Source organism: Rana temporaria, chromosome 11 (assembly GCF_905171775.1).
Source record: "Rana temporaria chromosome 11, aRanTem1.1, whole genome shotgun sequence".
NCBI classification, from domain to species: domain Eukaryota; kingdom Metazoa; phylum Chordata; class Amphibia; order Anura; family Ranidae; genus Rana; species Rana temporaria.
The window spans coordinates 113,987,401-114,007,130 of record NC_053499.1 but is presented as its reverse complement, the minus strand read 5'-3'; the positions used below and the strand labels follow the sequence as shown (position 1 = coordinate 114,007,130).

The window sequence follows — 19,730 nt, the reverse complement described above, 5'->3', positions numbered from 1 at the left end:
GTGTCCATCAATGCCACCCATCAGTGTCAATTAGTGCCCATCAGTGCCGCCAATCAGTGCCCATCAGTTCCACCTATCTGTACACATTAGATCTGCATATCAGTGCCCATCAATTCTACATATCAGTGCCTCCTCATTAGTGCCACCTTATAAGTGCTGCCTCATCAGTGCCCATCAGTGAATGAGAAAACAACATTTTATAACAAAAACAAAGAAAAACTTTATTTATTTTTTAAAGCGGGGGTTCACCCTATTAATAAAAAAAAAATATATATTTTTCTTCTAGCATAAAATGAGGCATAGTAGCGCGAGCTACAGTATGCCTGTCTTTATTTTTTTAGTCCCGTACTCACAGTGTAATCGTAGAGACAAGATTCCGACCCCCCTCGGGGAATGGGCGTTCCTATGGAGAGGGAGCATGATTGAAGGCCGGCTATGGCACGTCACGCTTCTCCGGAAATACCCGAAATAGGACTTGGCGCTTCACGTCGCCTGCGCATAGTCTGTGCGCAGGCGCCGTATAGCGCCGTGAAGAGCCGAGACCTGTTCCGGCTGTCTTCGGGGAGCGTGACGTGCCAGAGCCGGCCGTCAATCACCTTCCCTCTCCATAGGAACGCCCATTCCCCGCGGGGAGTCGGAATCTTGTCTCTACGATAACACTGTGAGTACGGGACTAAAAAAAATAAAGACAGGCATACTGTAGCTCGCGCTACTATGCCTCATTTTATGCTAAAAAGATGTTAATAAGGGTGAACCACCGCTTTAAATGTCAGTATTTTTTAGTTTGTTTAGCAAAAAATAAAAAACGCAGAGGTGATCAAATATCACCAAAACAAAGCTCTATTTGTGGGAAGAAAATTATAAAAATTTAGTTTGGGTACAGTGTTGCATGACCGCGCAATTGTCATTCAAAGTGAGACAGCACTGAAAGCTCAAAATTGTCCTGGGCAGGAAGGGGCGAAAGTGCCCAGTATTGAAGTGGTTAATCTCCATGGTGTGCCGCCTTAACCGTCCAATTTTGTACTGGGCTCTGTGATGGACTGGGAAAGCCTGGTAAGGCGATGGAAGGTGGGGGTGGGGGTGGGGTTGGAATGACCACCTTCCGCCACATGAAAGAGTGATCTGGAGATTATACAGCAGCTTGGATCACTTTTACAATGAACACCAGCAAAAAATTTAACAAAATAAAAACTTACCAGGGTCATGGTTGCAGCTGCAGCTCTGATCCTGGTTTAACCACTGAAACCAGAGGACATATATGTGTATGTCCATTTGCAAGAAGTGGCTAAAATAAATATATTGTACTCACTAAAGTGAAAGACATGCATTTCACATAATTTCGATAAGGAACATCTCAATTGTCCATTAGTGCTTCATTCGAAGACCAACCCCTAATATTCTGGCTGACGTGGGCAAGTTGGCTCTAATGAAGAGGCTCTACATTGGAGCATATTAGCCAGGATATAAGAGATTGGTCTTGAAACGAAACACTAATAATAGATGGAAGATATGTTACTTATGGAAAGTATGTGAAAAGTGTGTCTTTATACCACTTTTAAGAGTACAATATGTTTATTTTAACCGATTAAAATAGGATTTTTTGTACTCACCATAAAATCCTTTTCTCTGTCGTCCATAGACGGACACAGCCTTCACAAATCTTGACATATGGGTTATGTTCAGGAACATAACCCATATGTCAAGACTTGTGAAGGCTGCGTCCGTCCATGGACGAAAAGAGAAAAAAGGTTTTACAGTATATTTAGTGGTTTTATTTTATAATTCTGGATCATTTCTCTGCCAGTGCTTAGCCCATTACATGTCTTTTAATGCTATCAAAGATACTGATGCAGCAAGTATGAACCTACTGCAAATGCTTTCTTCTCTAGTTAATAATTCATTCTGCATCTAAACAATTTTATAGATATCATCCATGGCCTCACTTACGTGGTTCTAAAGACTGAAGGTATTCTATGCATTAAGGTAAAAAACTACTCCCCACCCCCCTCTAATACTTACCTGAGCCCGATCTCAATCTAGTGATGTGCACAAGAGCTGAGGCTCTCTTGGCTGTCTCCCGCTATTGGCTCCCACTGCTGTCAATTACAGCCAGTGAGGAGGGAGTAGGGGGAAGGCCCGAGCCATGCTTTGTCGGTCTTATGGACACACAGAGCTGGCTCGGGAGTGGGCACGCACAAGTGCCCTCATAGCACGTGGCTTGCTATGGAGGGCACTTGACGGGAGGGGAGGAGTCAGGAGTGCCAGTAGGGGATAAGAAAAGAGGAAACTCAAAGCTGCTCTGTGCAAACCCATTGCACAGAGGAGGTGAGTATAACATGATTTTTTTTTTTATCTTAACCTTTACAATCACTTTAAGCAAAAACTATAGTAATCCAAGAGATAAATATGATTCAGAAATAATTCAAATCCTATTATAGTATTTTTCAAAATAAGCCTTTCATGAAAATAATTGAATACCCTTATGTTAGCCCCAAATTCTTGGCCATTTGATTCACATTCCGCACCACTATTTTAAGCACAACATTGTTGGGGGGGTCGAGTCAGAGTACAACTACATCTTGTGATTATGGCAGCGGATGCCACTTTAGGACTTCAGTACATTGCTGGTATGCAGTCATTTGACGTTATGAAGTTATCATGCAATTATGAGCACCAGAAGAAGGATTTTTGACTTGTCAGTAAAATCCATTTCCTAGTGTACAGTATAGTACACAGGCACTTTAATCGCTACGACTGCTTTACGCGCAGTTACCTTCGGTTGATTTAACAATAGTAAAAGTGGAAGGCTGCATGGACATCCATCTCTACCAAGTACCAGAATGTGGATGGGAATGCGGGGTTCCCCCAACAACCAAGTCCCCTTCACTAAGGCCCCTTGCACACTGGGGCGTTTTTCATGCGGTACAGCGCTAAAAATAGCGCTGCTATACCGCATGAAAAATCATGCCCTGTAGTGTTCAATGTGAAAGCCCGAAGGCTTTCACATTGAAGCGGTGCGCTAGCAGGAGTGCTCCAAAAGTCCTGCAAGCCGCATCTTTACCGCGGTATAGGAGCGGTGTGTTCACCGCTCCTATACCGCGCCTTCCCATTGAAATCAATGGGAAAGCGCGGTAATACCGCCCGCAATGCTATACCGTCACCGCTATACCGTCACCGCGGCTGCGCGCCTCAGTGTGAAAGCAGCCTTATAGTCTGTTTGGGACTGCTCCTCTGACTGACTCTCTCACATCCATCCTGAGAACCTTCCAATCAGGGAAAGTGCACACAGTAGCTTCAATTAGGCATGGCTAGACATGACTTGAGAGACAAAATGGCACCAAAACTTAACATGTACCCCTGCTATTCTGACTCCTACCATGACCAACAGAAGGGTGGACAGTGGTTCCATTGTACCCAAAGGGAAAATCTGAACAAAGGCACCATGGACTTATGTTTAAAGGGCTTCTGCCATGTACATGATACATCAGTAGCAGGATAAACCGGTACAGTAATTAACCTCTTCCTGGCTTCCCCATCTACGATGGGTATACCCCTACATGGGTCTTCAGGAACAGGGCTCTGCACTAAGCAGACCATGGCTGTTAAGTTGTAAAGCAGTGCCCTCCAGCTGTTGTAAAACTACAAGCCCCATGAGGCATTGCAAGGCTGAAGAGTTACAAGCATGACTCCCACAGGCAGAGGCATGATGGAACTTGCAGTTTCACAACAGCTGGAGAGCCGCCAGTTTGAGACCCCTGCTGTAAAGCATCCTGTGGCTAATTCCATGCACTGCACTATGTGCCAAGGGGAGCTCCCACAACAGGCGCCACTGCAAATCAACAGTACGGGCCAGCCCTGAACCTTTCATCAGAAGAAGTACTAAAATTGTCCCCCAAGGTTCTGCTGAGGAGTCTACCGATCCAAAAGCTGCATGGTCCATCACTTAAGGGTCACTAACAAAAACCTATCACTAGCGGGGAGTCAGAAGGGTTATAAAGTCCTTTTTTGGCCAGTGCCCAGTCACCTGAAGGTATGTAACCCAGTGGTAATGATTAAAGAGATTGTGCCCTTTATGAATAGGACATTCAGATGATCCATCCAGTTTTTATTAACTGATACGTTATAATTATTAAACCTCAGAATTGTGACTAGATGACTAATCATATAACTTTATTTGACTCTCCAATGTGTTCTTAGTTCCTTGACCCTAGCAGCATCGTTTACCTATCTTTTTACATCTTCATCTCAAACCAGGCTATCAAAGTACCAAGATTATGAGAACATGGGCAGTGTGAGCAGCCATAAAAACATACAGCAAAATACAGTCAGCAATAAGAATTGCTAAGTTGGGAAAGGGGGGAGCTGGTCATGGAGATTGTTGCCGGCTAAGTAGTGAGGAATGGGGGTTTGAGGAATCCAGTGAGGCTGTGAGGGAGGAGGAGTGGGTGGCTGTACTGGTGATAGCATAGGTGAAGGTGCTGGCAAAAAGGTGGGAAGTGGTTTGGTAGTGTAGTGAAAAGAGCGTGAGGGCTATGGTAGGGGTGCGGAGTGGTGGAATGGCTCTGGTGAGGTAATGGGAGGGCAGCCCCGCAAGAGAGGGGAGAGTGGTAGAGGGTGCTGAAAGTGATTTGATCAGTATCCCAAGTACTCATCAGTGAGGGACACTCACTTTCAGAGACCCTCCGCTCTCATCATTTCTATAGGAGAGAAGAGGAAACGTCAACAATTCTAATGGGAGAAGAAGAGCCAATGGTGAAAATAGCTGCACAATATGTGACAACATGTTACAGACTGAGAAGGACATGAAAAACTAAGGGCCAGATCCACAAACGAGATACGACGGCGTATCTACTGATACGCCGTCGTATCTCTGTTTCTAACTATGCGACTGATTCATAGAATCAGTTACGCATAGCTAGCCCTAAGATCCGACAGGTGTAATTGAATTACACTGTCGGATCTTAAGGATGCAATTCTAGGCCGGCCGCTAGGTGGCGAGGCCATTGCGGCCGGCGTAGAATATGCAAATTAAGATTTACGGCGATCCCCGAACGTCCCGAACGGCCCGTCGATCTAAATCTACGTCGTTTCCGTCGGGTTACGCCGCTTAAAACTAGGACGGAGCCCTAGTTCTCCTAAGCCATGTTAAGTATGGCCTTCGTTCCCGCGTCGAAATTTAAACATCAACGTCATTTGCGTAAGACGTCCATGAATGGCGCTGGACACCATTTACGTTACCGTCTAAGCAAATGACGTTGGTGCGACGTCAGTTAGCGCAATGCACGTCGGGTAATTTACCCGACGGAGCATGCGCAGTACGTCCGGCGCGGGAACGCGCCTAATTTAAATGGGACTCGCCCCATTCTATTTGGCCCGCCTTGCGCCGGACAGATTTAAGTTACACCGCTGCAAATTTCCAGGTAAGTGCTTTGTGGATCGGGCACTAACTTGGACAATTTGCGGCAGTGTAACTTAAATGGGAAAAGTTAAGTTACGCCCGATATTTGTGGATCTGGCCCTAAGGACTTAAAAATCCTTTACATGGACTCACCATCTATCACCCTTACATTACGCCTTACCCCTCCAAAGGCTGTCCCAATACAAACTCAACAAGCTAAAATGTATTTGGCCCTGCCAATAGAGCTGTCCTGGTAGAGTGTTGGAGAGGAATACCTAAACATCTGTCAGCACTTCTTCCTATGCTGCTCCTCCTTCACTACAGCAATGGTGGGGGGTTAAAAGGATTCTGGCAGATTGGAGAGAATGCACAAATAGAAAAAAGTGCTGGGGGGGATTTTCCCCTTACCACTCGCCCAGCATCCTTACACTACAGCAGCAGCAGCTAAACCCTGAGATAAGCTCTTGTGTTTACTACCCATGAAAGCAAGCACCCACTTTTTTTAGCCCAAAGCAGTTGCCAATTTCAGAGGACAAGTGCCACTGTGTTATTGTGCAAAAGCTGCTACTGCACATGGTTATGGTAGCACATTCACTTTGTCTGAGCCCAATCCATGACCTCACTCAATCAGTAATGTCTTTGGGATAACCCAAATTTCACAGAGGTAACACCATGTTAACGCGCATGCCTCTATCACCACCATTTTGGGCTATTCCAAAAACCTTTTTTTAGGGGACCAAATGATGCGGAACATGCATGGAATGGGGATAGTAGGGGGAGAGCCGTTCTAGGCCTCCCTTTCCTCATGGGACCATGGCATTAGCAGTGGTTTAAAAGTTAAGAATAATGGAAGTTACCTGGGATTGGTTAAGAAGGGTCAGGTGTCTAGGAGGGCAGAGAGGTCAGTGGGTTCAGTGAAGGTTCTGGAAGGTTAGGTATTTAGCTAGGGATTGGTCAGTCAGGTCAGGTGTTTTAGAGGGTTCCAGAAAAGGGTAAATGTCAAGCAGTGATTGGTCAGTATAATCAGGTGACCTTTGGGAAAGTTCTGGAAGCTGGTGCTGGCCTATTTAAGGGTCCAGTCAGATTGGGTCAGCACCAGTTCCAGAGTGAATTGCAGGAAGAAGACTCCCCGCCCTACCCCCCCTCCCCCTTTTTCCTTTTTGTTGCGGCCTATTCATGTGGTGGCTCCCTCTAGACAGAGCTAGAGGGGGGGTTTAAAGTTAATTATAAATGCTGAATCAGCTTGAGTCTCAGTGGCTGGGTTGGAGATGGTTTTGTTGAGAAAATATTTTAAGTTATGATACAAAGTTTGACGTGATATTCATAGAGTTATTAAACCAATGAAGAAGGCCATGGCCGATACTTTTCCAAATATATATATATATATATATATATATATATATATATATATATATATATTTTGTAAGACTTCAAATAAAACATTTTGGTTATGGTATTTTCGATTGTGGTGTGGTTTATTTCTATGAATGTCTGTCGGTCGCATGATGCCTGTGGTCCCATGAGCTTTGGTATACATTAGGCACACAAGCAGACGACTCACCTGATGATGTGGTTGACATTTCACCCATTGTTGCTAATCCTGAAAGAAAAAAAAAAAATAACAGTTTTTCAGAAACATTTGAAATGTTGTATTAAACATACTACATGTTGTTCCATTTATTAATGCTAACAAAGATGGGGACACGTCCCTTTCCCCTTCTGGGGTACTGGAGGATTCCCTTACACAACTCATACAACTCAGCATTACATCTTCAAGGATTAGCACCAATTTCCTATAAATGTTCCTCCTTTTTGAGGCTCCATTCACACTTCACGACATGGAATCCCAGACAGAATCACTTCAATTCTGCCTGCGATTCCAAATCGTATGGCAGTTGCAGCACAACACACGGCATGCATTTAGTTGCCTTTGTCCTTCAATGGCACCCCAAATGCGATACGACATTTAGAATTGCATGAAAATTGCGCTGTCAAAATTGCATAGTTGAAATACTTGTTCCCGCTACGCTATGATGTGAACAATTCTATGTATACTGAGAAGAGTAGGCAAATTGTCTCTTTCAACCTCTCTGCACCTTGCCTTGGCATGCCCTGCATGACTATTACATTTGATCCTATTAATGTGGTACTAAAGATAGTTAGAAAAATAAAGTTGGGGGCATAAATTGGCTCAAGGGGAAAAGGTATAAGCATCATCCCCCCCCCTTTTCAGCCAACAAATTGCTCCATCCACACAAAACAAAATGGTTGCCCCCCGCAGCAGCTGATCTAAGAAAATTGTTAACATGTACATTCGACAAATGAATCACAGTATTGACTTCTATCAATTGGGGGCAGCTACACAATGATCGTAATTTGGCAGGTCCCTGCTGAACCAGCCAAATTTTGTTTTGTGTATGGCCAGCTTAAAGTGGAACTTCACCCAAAAGGTGAAGTCTTATGCCTTGTACACACGATCAGAATTTCTGATGAAAAAAGTCTGATGGAATTTTTTCATCGGATATTCCGACCATGTGTGGGGCCCATCAGACTTTTTTTCGTCGGAGTTTGGAAATAGAGCATGTTTTATTTTTTCCTATTGACAAAAATCCTATCGGAAATTCCGATCGTCTGTGTGGAACTCCGACGGAGAAAAAAAACACGCATTCTCAAAATCAAGTCAACGCATGCTCGGAAGCATTGAACTTAAATTTTCTTGGCTCGTCGTAGGGTTTTATGTCACCGCATTTTGGACGGTCAGAATTTGGGCTGACAGTGTGTATGCAAGACAGCTTGAACGGAATTCCGACGGAAAATTACATCAGATTTTATCCCAATCGGAAATTCTGATCGTGTGTACAGGGCATTAGGTTCTTCCTTTTAAGCCACTCTCACTGACCAGGACCACCTTTTGCCAGGCACCCCCTAGTGGCCGGGAGGCCTGAGGACGTCATATGACGTCCACCCTGGATGGCAGAGCCACCTTGTGGACGTCATATTACAATACACCGGTATTGAAGTGGTTAAGAATGAATGGCACCATAGCGTACCTGCCACAACATATCACGTTTTCATGCTCTACAGGAATGTGTAAAATATTGCACTTTGCATGTTCCCGTGTTAAGTGATGCACAGAGTGCAGAGGTGCAGACAGGCAATTTTGGATACCAAAAATGTTTTGTCCCCAAAAGACGTCAGTAATGCAAAGGGCACTTCTAACTAGACTGGGGACCCAAAATTGAGGACCCCAGCTTGGTTATCAGCCTAGAGGTTACATGCCAAGCCCATACAGCATGATCTATGGTCCCCTGGGCCAGAAGAAATAAAAGGCAACACATGTGAGCATATCCTCTCCTCATGTCCCCCTCTCTATACAGGAGGACAACATTGGCTGGGTGCAAGCTGTTTACTTTATTTTAGAGACCAGAAAAGGAAAGCCAGCCTGGCGCCCAAGAGATTAATGGCGCCTGCCTATTGTGAATATAGAAATACTGCCAGGGATGTGTATTTGCTGGGGACTTACCCATCAAAACAGGGACGAATGGTAACCTTAAAACCGTATGGGCTCATTCATACATGCAGCCAGGGCTTTTTTTCAGGGGGAACTTGGGGGAACACAGTTCCACCACCTCTAGCTCAGACCCTCTGGTGCCTGCTCACCACAATCACTTGTAAACACAGAAGTCTGGTTTCTGTATTTACAAGTGACAGCTCTGCACTCTGTGTGTAACCCCCCCCCTGAACTCTGCACTCTATATGTAATGCAATCCTGGTATTTAATGCCCCTTTAAGACCCTTCTACTGTTTGTGAAATCTGAACAGGGTCGTGGTTGAGTTACTGCACCTATTTTCTGAGAAAAAAAGCTCTGCATGCAGCCTTCCCTTCTGAAAAGCAATCTGCAGTGGATCACTTTTCAGAAGATGACAAGTTCCAGTAAGGCTACATTCACACAAGTCTGTATTAGGCCCCATGCACACGAGACGCTGGTAAACACGTGTTCAGAGGCATTTGGACAGCTTTTTCAACTGCCCCTGAACACATTCAATGTTATCCTATGTGTCCATGCACACAGTCAAGTTTTTCTGTGTTTTTCGGCAGTTGCGTTTATGCTCGTTTTTTCAGAAGCAAAAAAATGGGTTCAGACACAAACGTTTTCGCGTTTCAGACGCAAATCGCGGCAAAACGCTGCTAAACGCGGGAAAAAAGCGGTACCGGCGTTTTGCCGCGATTTCGTTTATAGGCGTTTTTAAAGGTGACCTATTTTTTTACATTAGAAATCTCAAAAATGATGGCAAATGATGAAAAACCATAAAAAAACATAAAAAAATGTAATTGCTTGCATTGTGGACAATCCACAACTTGTGGCAGGTGACGTGGCCAGGTGACGTGGCAAGTGGACAATCCACAACTTGTGGTAGGTGACGTGGCCAGGTGATGTGGCAGATGACGTGGCCAGGTCACGTGACCATTGGACAATCCATACACTTGTGGCAGGTGACATGGCCAGGTGACGTGGGCAGGTGACGTGGCAAGTGGACAATCCACAACTTGTGGCAGGTGTCGTGGTCAGGTGATGTGGCAAGTGGACAATTCACAACTTGTGGCAGGTGACGTGGCCAGTGGACAATCCACAACTTGTGGCAGGTGACGTGGCCAGGTGACGTGGCAGGTGACGTGGCCAGGTGACGTGGCCAGGTGACGTGGCCAGGTGACATGGCAAGTGGACAATCCACAACTTGTGGCAGGTGACATGGCCAGGTGACATGGCAGGTGACGTGGCCAGGTGACGTGGCCAGAGGACAATCCACAACTTGTGGCAGGTGGCGTGGCCAGGTGACGTGGCAGATGACGTGGCAAGTGGACAATTCACAACTTGAGGCAGGTGACATGGCCAGGTGACATGGCAGGTGACGTGGCCAGGTGACGTGGCCAGAGGACAATCCACAACTTGAGGCAGGTGACATGGCCAGGTGACATGGCAGGTGACGTGGCCAGGTGACGTGGCCAGAGGACAATCCAAAACTTGTGGCAGGTGGCGTGGCCAGGTGACGTGGCAGATGACGTGGCAAGTGGACAATTCACAACTTGAGGCAGGTGACGTGGCAAGTGGACAATCCACAACATGTGGCAGGTGACGTAGCAAGTTGACAATCCACAACTTGTGGCAGGTGATGTGGCCAGTTAACGTGGCAGGTGACGTGGCCAGTGGACAATCCACAACTTGTGGCAGGTGACGTGGCCAGGTGACGTGGCAGGTGACATGGCAAGTGGACAATCCACAACTTGTGGCAGGTGACGTGGCCAGGTGACGTGGCCAGTGGACAATCCACAAATTGTGGCAGGTGGCGTGGCCAGGTGACGTGGCAGATGACGTGGCAAGTGGACAATTCAGAACTTGAGGCAGGTGACGTGGCAAGTGGACAATCCGCAGCTTGTGGCAGGTGATGTGGCAAGTGACACGCTAAATACACGTACACTGCTGCTCTCTCAGCTGCTACTCACTCTGGTCTCACAAAATGGCTGAAATGGTTAAATAATACTGTTTTTTGAGCTTAGGGAGGGTCTTATGATGTTTCTTAACCAAACGCTTATAAACGCAAACGCGGTAAAACACCGCAAAATTCGCGGCAAAAACTGGCGTTTTAAACGCCGTTTTTTGCATTTGAAAACGTGTGTTTAGATGAGTTTGCATCTGCGTCTCGTGTGCATGGGGCCTTAAAAAACAGTATTTTACCATTTAGGCAAGTCCAGTTTTGACTCTGGAAGGGAGCAGTGTGATGCACGTTTCTATTTTCAACCAACTTTATTTAGTGTCATCTAGTCAATGCTCAGCAGCACAGTGTGTTGGGCTATGCTGCTGAAACATGTGGTGCCGAAAAATGCAGACATGTTGCAATTTTACACAATCCAAATCACACTGTGTGGGGTGAAAAGGACACTTAGAAAGCAATTGTTTTAAATGTGCCCTAGCAGAAACTTGTATTTATCTAGTGCAGAAAAAATGCACCACACTTAGTGTCAATGGGTCCCAAGTCTGATCATTTGGCCAATTACGTATGCTATATATTACAGTGGCGGTTCGTCCATAGAGGGCGCTGAAGCGCCGCCCCCTCTAGCTCTTACCGCCACTGAGTCTAATAACATAGATTCATGCATTGCACGAATCTATGTTATTTTCGCCGCTGCCGTTGTTATTCAGATGGTCAGCGCTCATGTCCGGCCATCTGAATAACGCCAGCTGGTTGGCTGTACGGAAATGTCTATCAAAGCCAACAGCTCTGATAGGCTTTCCCAATACAGCCCTCGGGTCCCGGAAGCTTATTCTCGGAGCGCACAGACTGTACGCCCCTTGAATAAGATGATAGGCGTCTCAGCCAATCAGGTTGGTCGGTTCTGGCTACCGGTAACCTGATTGGCTGAGACGCCTGTCAGTCATCGAGGGCGGGAGAAGACATCGTGGGACGTGGATGCCTAAAACCAGTAAAGGTAAGTGCCGGGCGGGGGGGGGGGGGGAGAAAGCAATTTACAGGGCACAGTGGGGACAATTGGCACAGCGGAGACCATTGGCACAGCGGCGACCATTAAAGGGCAGAGTGGTGACAATGGATGGCACAGTGGCTGCGTTTAATGGCATGGCACAGTGGTGACAATGGATGGCACAGTGGCTGCGTTTAATGGCATGGCACAGTGGTGACAATGGATGGCACAGTGACTGCGTTTAATGGCATGGCACAGTGGTGCAAATTGATGGCACAGTGGCTGCATTTGATGGCATGGAACAGTGGTGCAAATTAATGGCACAGTGACTGCATTTGATGGCATGGCACAGTGACTGCGTTTAATGGCATGGCACAGTGGTGCGAATTGATGGCACAGTGGCTGCATTTGATGGCATGGAACAGTGGTGCAAATTAATGGCACAGTGGCTGCGTTTGATGGCATGGCACAGTGGTGCAAATTGATGGCACAGTGGCTGCGTTTGATGGCATGGCACAGTGGTGCAAATTGATGGCACAGTGGCTGCAATTTTTTTTTCCTTTGCGCCCCCCCCAAAAATTTTGAGCACCAGCCGCCACTGCTATATAAGGAGGTAGGCAACAGCCTAACGCTCTAGATCAAATATGGCAAGCAGAAGGCCTGCGAGCCGAATCCTGCCCACCAAGTCTTGTCATATGGCCCTAGCAACCAGTTTTGCAGCCAAATTGTGGCGGAACTCCATTCCACCACCTCCGGCTCTCAAACTCTACTCCCGCTGTTGCTTGTAAACACAGAAGTCTTCTGTGTTTAGAAGGAACAGCTTTGCTTAGCAGCTCCCGGATCTAACAGATCCCTGCATGCACTTACGGGGGGGAGGAGAGAGAGAGAATGATCTCCCTGCACTCTGTACACAGGGCACCCTCAAACTCTGCACTCTCTACACAGCATGCCCCCAAACTCTGCACTCAGAGCACCCCCAAACTCTGCACTCAGAGCACCCCCAAACTCTGCACTCAGAGCACCCTTAAACTCTGCACTCAGAGCACAGCGCACCCTTAAACTCTGCACTCTCTACACAGCGTGCCCTCAAACACTGCACACAGCGTACCACTAAACAATGGACTCTGCACACAGCGCAGCCCCAAACTCTGCACACAGCGCAGCCCCAAACTCTGCACACAGCGCAGCCCCAAACCCTCCACTCTGTACACAACACACTCCCCAAAGCCTCCACTCTGCACACAGTGCACTCCCAAAATCCTCCACCTCCAATCGTACCCCTAAACGCTGCACTCTGCACACAGCGCACCCCCAAACTCTGCACACAGCACACCCCCAAACCCTCCACTCTGTACACAGCGCACTCCCCGAACCCTCCACTCTGCACACAGCACACTCCCAAAATCCTCCACTCTGCACACAGCGCACTCCCAAAATCCTCCACTCTGCACACAGCGCACTCCCAAAATCCTTCACTCTGCACACAGCACACCCCACCCCCCAAACCCTCCACTCTGTAAACAGTGCACTCCCCAAACCCTCCACTCTGCACAAAGCACCTTCCCCCCCAAACCCTTCACATGGCATCCCCCAAACTCTGCACTTTGTAAATAGTGAACTCCTAAACCCTTCACTCTGTACATGACACCCCTGAACTCTGCACTCAGCGCACCCCAGATACAACAGGCCCTTTGAGGGCGACCACACAGTGCTGATGCGGCCAATGATGAAAGCAAGTTTGACACCCCTGCTCTAGATTTACACATTACATAAAAAATAGAATGTATTTATTAAAAACAGACGAGCATGTTCCTAAACTGTTCAGTTATCTATCATAGGAGCAATTATTCTAAAAAAAAAAAATGGTATGTGCCGCTAACACTCATTAAAATAAACATGTCCCAGCTGAACCTCTTATACTAAGGTGTATACTAAGGTCTATATACTAAGGTCTATATACTAAGGTGTATACTAAGGTCTATATACTAAGGTCTATATACTAAGGTCCATATACTAAGGTCCATATACTAAGGTCCATATACTAAGGTCCATATACTAAGGTCTATATACTAAGGTCCATATACTAAGGTCCATATACTAAGGTCTATATACTAAGGTGTATACTAAGGTCTATATACTAAGGTCCATATACTAAGGTGTATATACTAAGGTGTATATACTAAGGTGTATATACTAAGGTGTATATACTAAGGTCTATATACTAAGGTTTATATACTAAGGTCTATATACTAAGGTTTATATACTAAGGTCTATATACTAAGGTGTATACTAAGGTCTATATACTAAGGTCTATATACTAAGGTGTATATACTAAGGTCTATATACTAAGGTATATACTAAGGTCTATATACTAAGGTCTATATACTAAGGTGTATATACTAAGGTCTATATACTAAGGTCTATATACTAAGGGTTATCAGACCCCTTTAAATGTGAAAGGCAGAAGTGTGACATAAGACTGCACCTTTCCTGTAGCAGAGACCTGCACTGCATCATTGCCAATACAACCCTCTGCCACCAACCACTCCCTGCTCTCTGTATCAGACCTGGGTGAACTTAGGGAAGTCAGCTGTCCCCAGATCACCCCAATATTTCTGATAGAAAGGCTTTTCAGGGATCTGCTACAAATAATGAGAAGCATGCAGAGATCTGTGACAGCACATGGTGCAAAGCCTTCCTCCAGCACTCAGGATGGGAAAAGCTTCCAGAAACTAAGAACTCTGCAGTTCTATTCCTGGCAGAGACCCATGCCTGTGCTATGCAGGATGGTGAAGGTTACTGGAGTTGATCAGATTATTAATCCGGTAAATGTATGATCCGCTTCTTCTAACTAGATGTTGTAAAGCATGAGAGGAGCGATCTCACCTGATTAGAGAGTAGAGTGATAAGGAGTAGCCCGATCCCTCTCTTGTGCTGGCTCTGTCCTCTCCAGTCCGGGCATAGTGATGATGACAGCACGAGCAGCTGCAGGCCCTTCCCAGGGACGTCCTCACTGCAGTGGGAAGGGCTGACTGGAGCCTGCATGTGTCTGCTGCACTCCATGTACACAGAAGGATGGGGGGGACACTGGATAGGGGGACACTTCACATGAAAACATATGGCATTGGCAGGTTTAGCTGCAGCCAGCAATTTTCCAAGGATGCAGTTTAATATAACTCTGCAAACTTAACCCATTACTGTCATCAGAGCTCTTCTAGGAAACTAAAATTAAATGCAGTTTTAGACCAAAAAATTTAACTTCAGAGAGTGTGCAATATATATATATATATACACCAATCAGCCATAACTGAATTCAGTGTGCCACGTCCTAAATAAGTTCAAGAAAAAGAAATGAATTCAGTGTGCCACGTCCTAAATAAGTTCAAGAAAAAGAACTGTCACGCTTTGAATGACAATTGCGCGGTCGTGCGACGTGGCTCCCAAACAAAATTGGCGTCCTTTTCTCCCCACAAATAGAGCTTTCTTTTGGCGGTATTTGATCACCTTTCCGGTTTTTATTTTTTGCGCTATAAACAAAAAAAGACTGACAATTTTGAAAAAAAAAAACAAAAAAAAAAAAACACAATATTTTTTACTTTTTGCTATAAAAAATATGCCAATTTAAAAAAAAAAAATTTCCTCAGTGTAGGCCGATACGTATTCTACATATTTTTGTTAAAAAAAAAAAATCGCAATAAGCGTATAGTGATTGGTTTGCGCAAAAGTTACTGGGCTAGATCCACGAAGCGTGGCGCTTCTTTCCGTCCGGCGTAGCGTATCTCTGATACACTATGCCGCCGTAACTTACAGCTTTTTTTTTGTATCCTGAAAGAATTTGCGCCATAAGTTACGGCGGCGTAGTGTAACTTTGGCGGCGTAAGGGCGCGCAATTTAAATGTATGTGATGGGGGCGTGTTTTATGTTAATAAGTCTTGACCCGACGTAAATGACGTCCGTGGGGGTATCCCAGTGCGCATGCTCGAAATTAACCCGCAACAAGCCAATGCTTACGACGTGAACGTCATTCTACGCAAAGCCCTATTCGCGAACGACTTACGCAAACAACGTAAAATGTTCACCTTTCCAACGCGGGAACGACGGCCATACTTAACATAGGATATGCCTCATGTAGCAGGGGTAACTATATGCTGAAAAAAGCCTTACGGAAACGTCGTAAAAAAATGAGCCGGCCGGACGTACGTTTGTGGATTCGCGTATCTAGCTAATTTGCATACTCGACGCGGAAATCGACGAAAATGCCACCAAGCGACCAGCGTAAAAATGCACCTTAGATCCGACGGCGTACTAAGACGTACGCCAGTCGGATCTAGCACAGCTTCAGGCGTATCTTGTTTTGTGGATACAAAACAAAGATACGCCGGAGCAAAATAGAAGTTACGTGGCGTATCAATAGATACGCCAGCGTAACTTCTTTGAGGATCTGGCCCATAGTGCCTACAAAATAGGGGATAGAATTCTGACTTTTTTTTTTTTTTTTACTAGTAATGGCGGTTATCTGCGATTTTTGGAAAAAATAAATGTTCCTGGACTGCCGCACTCTGATAGGCGATTTATTGAAACAAAATGAACAAAGAATAAAATCCAAAGCTGTATAACATCCAAAAATTCATGCAACACTGCAATCAATGGTAGAAAGTGGACATAGGGGACAAAAAAGCTAACATGTTTCACATCATTGATAGATGCTTAGTCATAGCTATGACTTGTTCATTTTGTTTCAATAAATCGCCTATCAGAGTGCGGTAGTCCAGGAACATTTCTTTTTTCCACGGATCAGCGCAGAGTCTGAACCTGTCAGTACTACAGGGCGGGAGCACAGCATAGGTCGCAGGGCTTGGAGCGGTACTCTTTTCCATTATCTGCGATTTTTGTCAGGACTGCGATATTACGGCGGACACATCGGACACTTTTGACACATTTTTGGGACTATTTACATTTATACATTGAACAGTGCTATAAAACTACACTGATTACTGTATAAATGTGACTGGCAAGGAAGAGGTTAACACTAGGGGGCGATCAAGGGGTTAAATGTGTGCCCTGCTAGGTGATTCTTACTGTGGGGGGAGGGGACTGACTGAGGGAGGTTTATACACACAGATCCACGTCCCTGGCTCTGTGACTGCCAATGGCGGGTACCTGGCGGACATCGCAGGCGCAAGGCACGCGCATCGGCACCTGAGTGACGCGGTGTGCAAGCGTGCGCACCCCCCAGTGGCCGGAGGCCCGAGGACGTCATATGACCCGGGATATTGTAGAATGACGGCCACAAGGTGGCTCTACAATATCCTGGGTCTGAAGTGGTTAAATCTTCTGCCCTTGTTGTTTTAACTTTGGATAGTAAAACATATTTTGTTTGCCAGTAAATACCTTATACAGCCCACTACCTGTTTTTCTGTCTGGAAAAAAGTCCAGGCTTATGACTATGACATCGTGCACAGCTCTCACTCTCCTGAGAGTTTGCCAGGAAGGGAGGGCGGATGAGTCATAAGAGGATAAATGAGAGCTGCAGAGCTGGAGTTGTGCCTCTGTGTGTGTGTAAATCCAGGAAGTGAACAGGCAGCAGCTTCAGCTGTCCACAGCTAAAATGGATGCAGTCAGATTTATGCCTCTTACACACGACCGTTTTTTTTTTCGTCTGGAAAACTGCCATGAGAGCTTTTGGCCGGGAAAACCGGCCGTGTGCATAAAACAATATAAAAAGCCGCGCCAAGTATCAACAAAAAATTGAATATAAAAAAGGTCAACAGTCCACAAATGGTATGAGTAAGTGGAATCGCTGTATTGATCAGAGGCTGATTTGCATGCAGAGATGTTCAGCTTTTCAATGCACCAGGTGACATATATACAATGTGTGAGATCCCACCACCGAAATTGTATATCAGCTTACCAGATAGCAAGCCTTTAGTGCAGTTGGCTATAGCCCAGCCACGGCCTTTAAATCCCCTGGGCTAAGATGTTTCAAGATTCCCAATCAAATGGCAGACTTGGAGTTGAAAGCGATGCTTGTTTTGCGATTTAAGACACCCAGCACCTCCTCAATAATCACAGTAACGTGATAAGCGTAACCCAATCCGGTTCACATGCGGGCAGGAAGATAGAAAGGGACGCAATAGCGTGATAACGTAGGTAACAGATTTATTAAATGTGTGCATGCTCCATCGCAGTTTTCCCGACAGGAAAACTGCCGGAAAAAAAAGAGAACCAGCTATCTTTTTTCCTGCTGGCATTCCCGGCGGTCTTTATCCTGGAAGTTTTCCTATGTGAAAAACTGCGATGGAGCAAACACACGGCCGGGATTCCCGACCAAAGCTCCATCGTAGTTTACCTGTCGGGAAAACCTCTCGTGTGTAGGGGGGAAAACTTACCGAGCAGGTTCTCGGTTTTCCCCTCGGGATTCCCGGCGGACTTCTTACCGCCAGGAATCCCGTACGTGTGTACTAAGCATAAGTGAAGGAAGATTTCTGCAGCATATTTGGCAAGTACAGAATCACAGTATATAAAAAATGATATACAATGTAATTGGAGTTAGGCCTCAGAATGTTTTTATTACAAATTATGTGCGCAGACTGCGGTTCCTCTTTAATGTGACAAAAGCAGAAAAAATGGGCCAGCGTAAGGATTTGAGGGACCTTGATAAGGGCCAAATTGTAATGGCTCCAAAACTGCATTGAATAAAAGAAAATCCTGGACTGCCGCACTCCTTAAAACGATGTCTTTATTGTATAAATAAAATCCAAAAAACAACCAAAGCGATGCAGTCAAAATGAAGTGAACAACAGGAAAAAGGTGGCTGACATGTTTCACATTTTTTGGATTTTATTTATACAATAAAAACATTGTTTTAAGGAGTGCGGCAGTCCAGGATTTTCTTCTATCCAATGTACCTGTGCATAGCCAGCATCTTTTTGGTTTAGTGGGACGGAAGCAAAGCCAAGGGATCAGCAGTTTTTAGAGCGGTATCATTTCCGGCTCCAAAACTGCAGCTGTTGTGGATGTTCCCCAGTGGCGTAGCGTGGGTTGTCAGAGCCTGGGGCAAGGCAAGCAATTTGTGCCCCCGAACTCAGGGACTTTTAGCACTTCCTTCCACTAGTAGAGTATTAACCGGTTCTCGACCGCCTGACGCAAATATACTGCAGCAGAATGTCTCTCCTGGGCGAAATCCCATATGTATACAGCTTTGCCCAGGAGAGTCACCAGAGATCGCATAAGCGCCGCCGGAGGCCACGCACGATCACCTGCACAAGCATCGGCATGGGGATTTGTGTGTGTAAACACACATATCCCTGTGCTATCAGAGGAGAGAAGACAGATCGGCTGTTTCAACAAAGTAGAAACAGCGATCTGTCATCTCTCCTAGTCACTCCTCTCCCCACACAGTTAGAACACAGTGAGGGAACACACACTTAACCCCTTGATCGCCCCCTAGAGTTAACCCCTTCCCTGCCAGCGACATTTATACAGTAATCAGTGCATTTTTATAGCATTGATCGCTCTATAAATGCCAATGGCCCCAAAAAGGTGTCAAAAGTGTCTGATCTGTCCATCGTAATGTCGCAATACCGCTAGAAATCGCAGATCACCACCATTAATAGTAAACAAAATAATAATAATGACAAAAATCTTTCCCATAGTTTATAAATGCTATAACTTTTTCACAAAACAATCAATATACCCTTTTTTTTGCCAAAAATATGTAGAAGAATACATATTGGTCTAAACTGATGAAGAAATGTGTTTTTTAAAAACATTTTTGGTGGCGTTTATTATATTGTGTATGTATATATGTATATATATAGCAAAAAGTAAAAGATTGTGTTTTTTATAAAATTG

At 45.4% G+C, this 19,730-nt stretch overlaps 1 protein-coding gene across 1 annotated transcript in view; it reads right to left on the bottom strand.

Annotated features, from left to right (window-relative positions):
* The window catches only part of LOC120917513 (transmembrane protein 272-like), a 73,440-nt gene extending 58,507 nt beyond the window's left edge, over positions 1 to 14,933 (bottom strand). Inside the window, exons 1-2 of the mRNA XM_040328858.1 lie at positions 14,763 to 14,933; positions 6,960 to 6,998 (exon numbers count right to left, since the gene is read on the bottom strand). Of these exons, the coding sequence (XP_040184792.1) occupies positions 6,960 to 6,987 (28 nt within the window). The 5' untranslated portion in view covers positions 6,988 to 6,998; positions 14,763 to 14,933. The remainder of the gene's footprint in view (positions 1 to 6,959; positions 6,999 to 14,762) is intronic.
* Between the last annotated feature and the right edge of the window lie 4,797 nt (positions 14,934 to 19,730).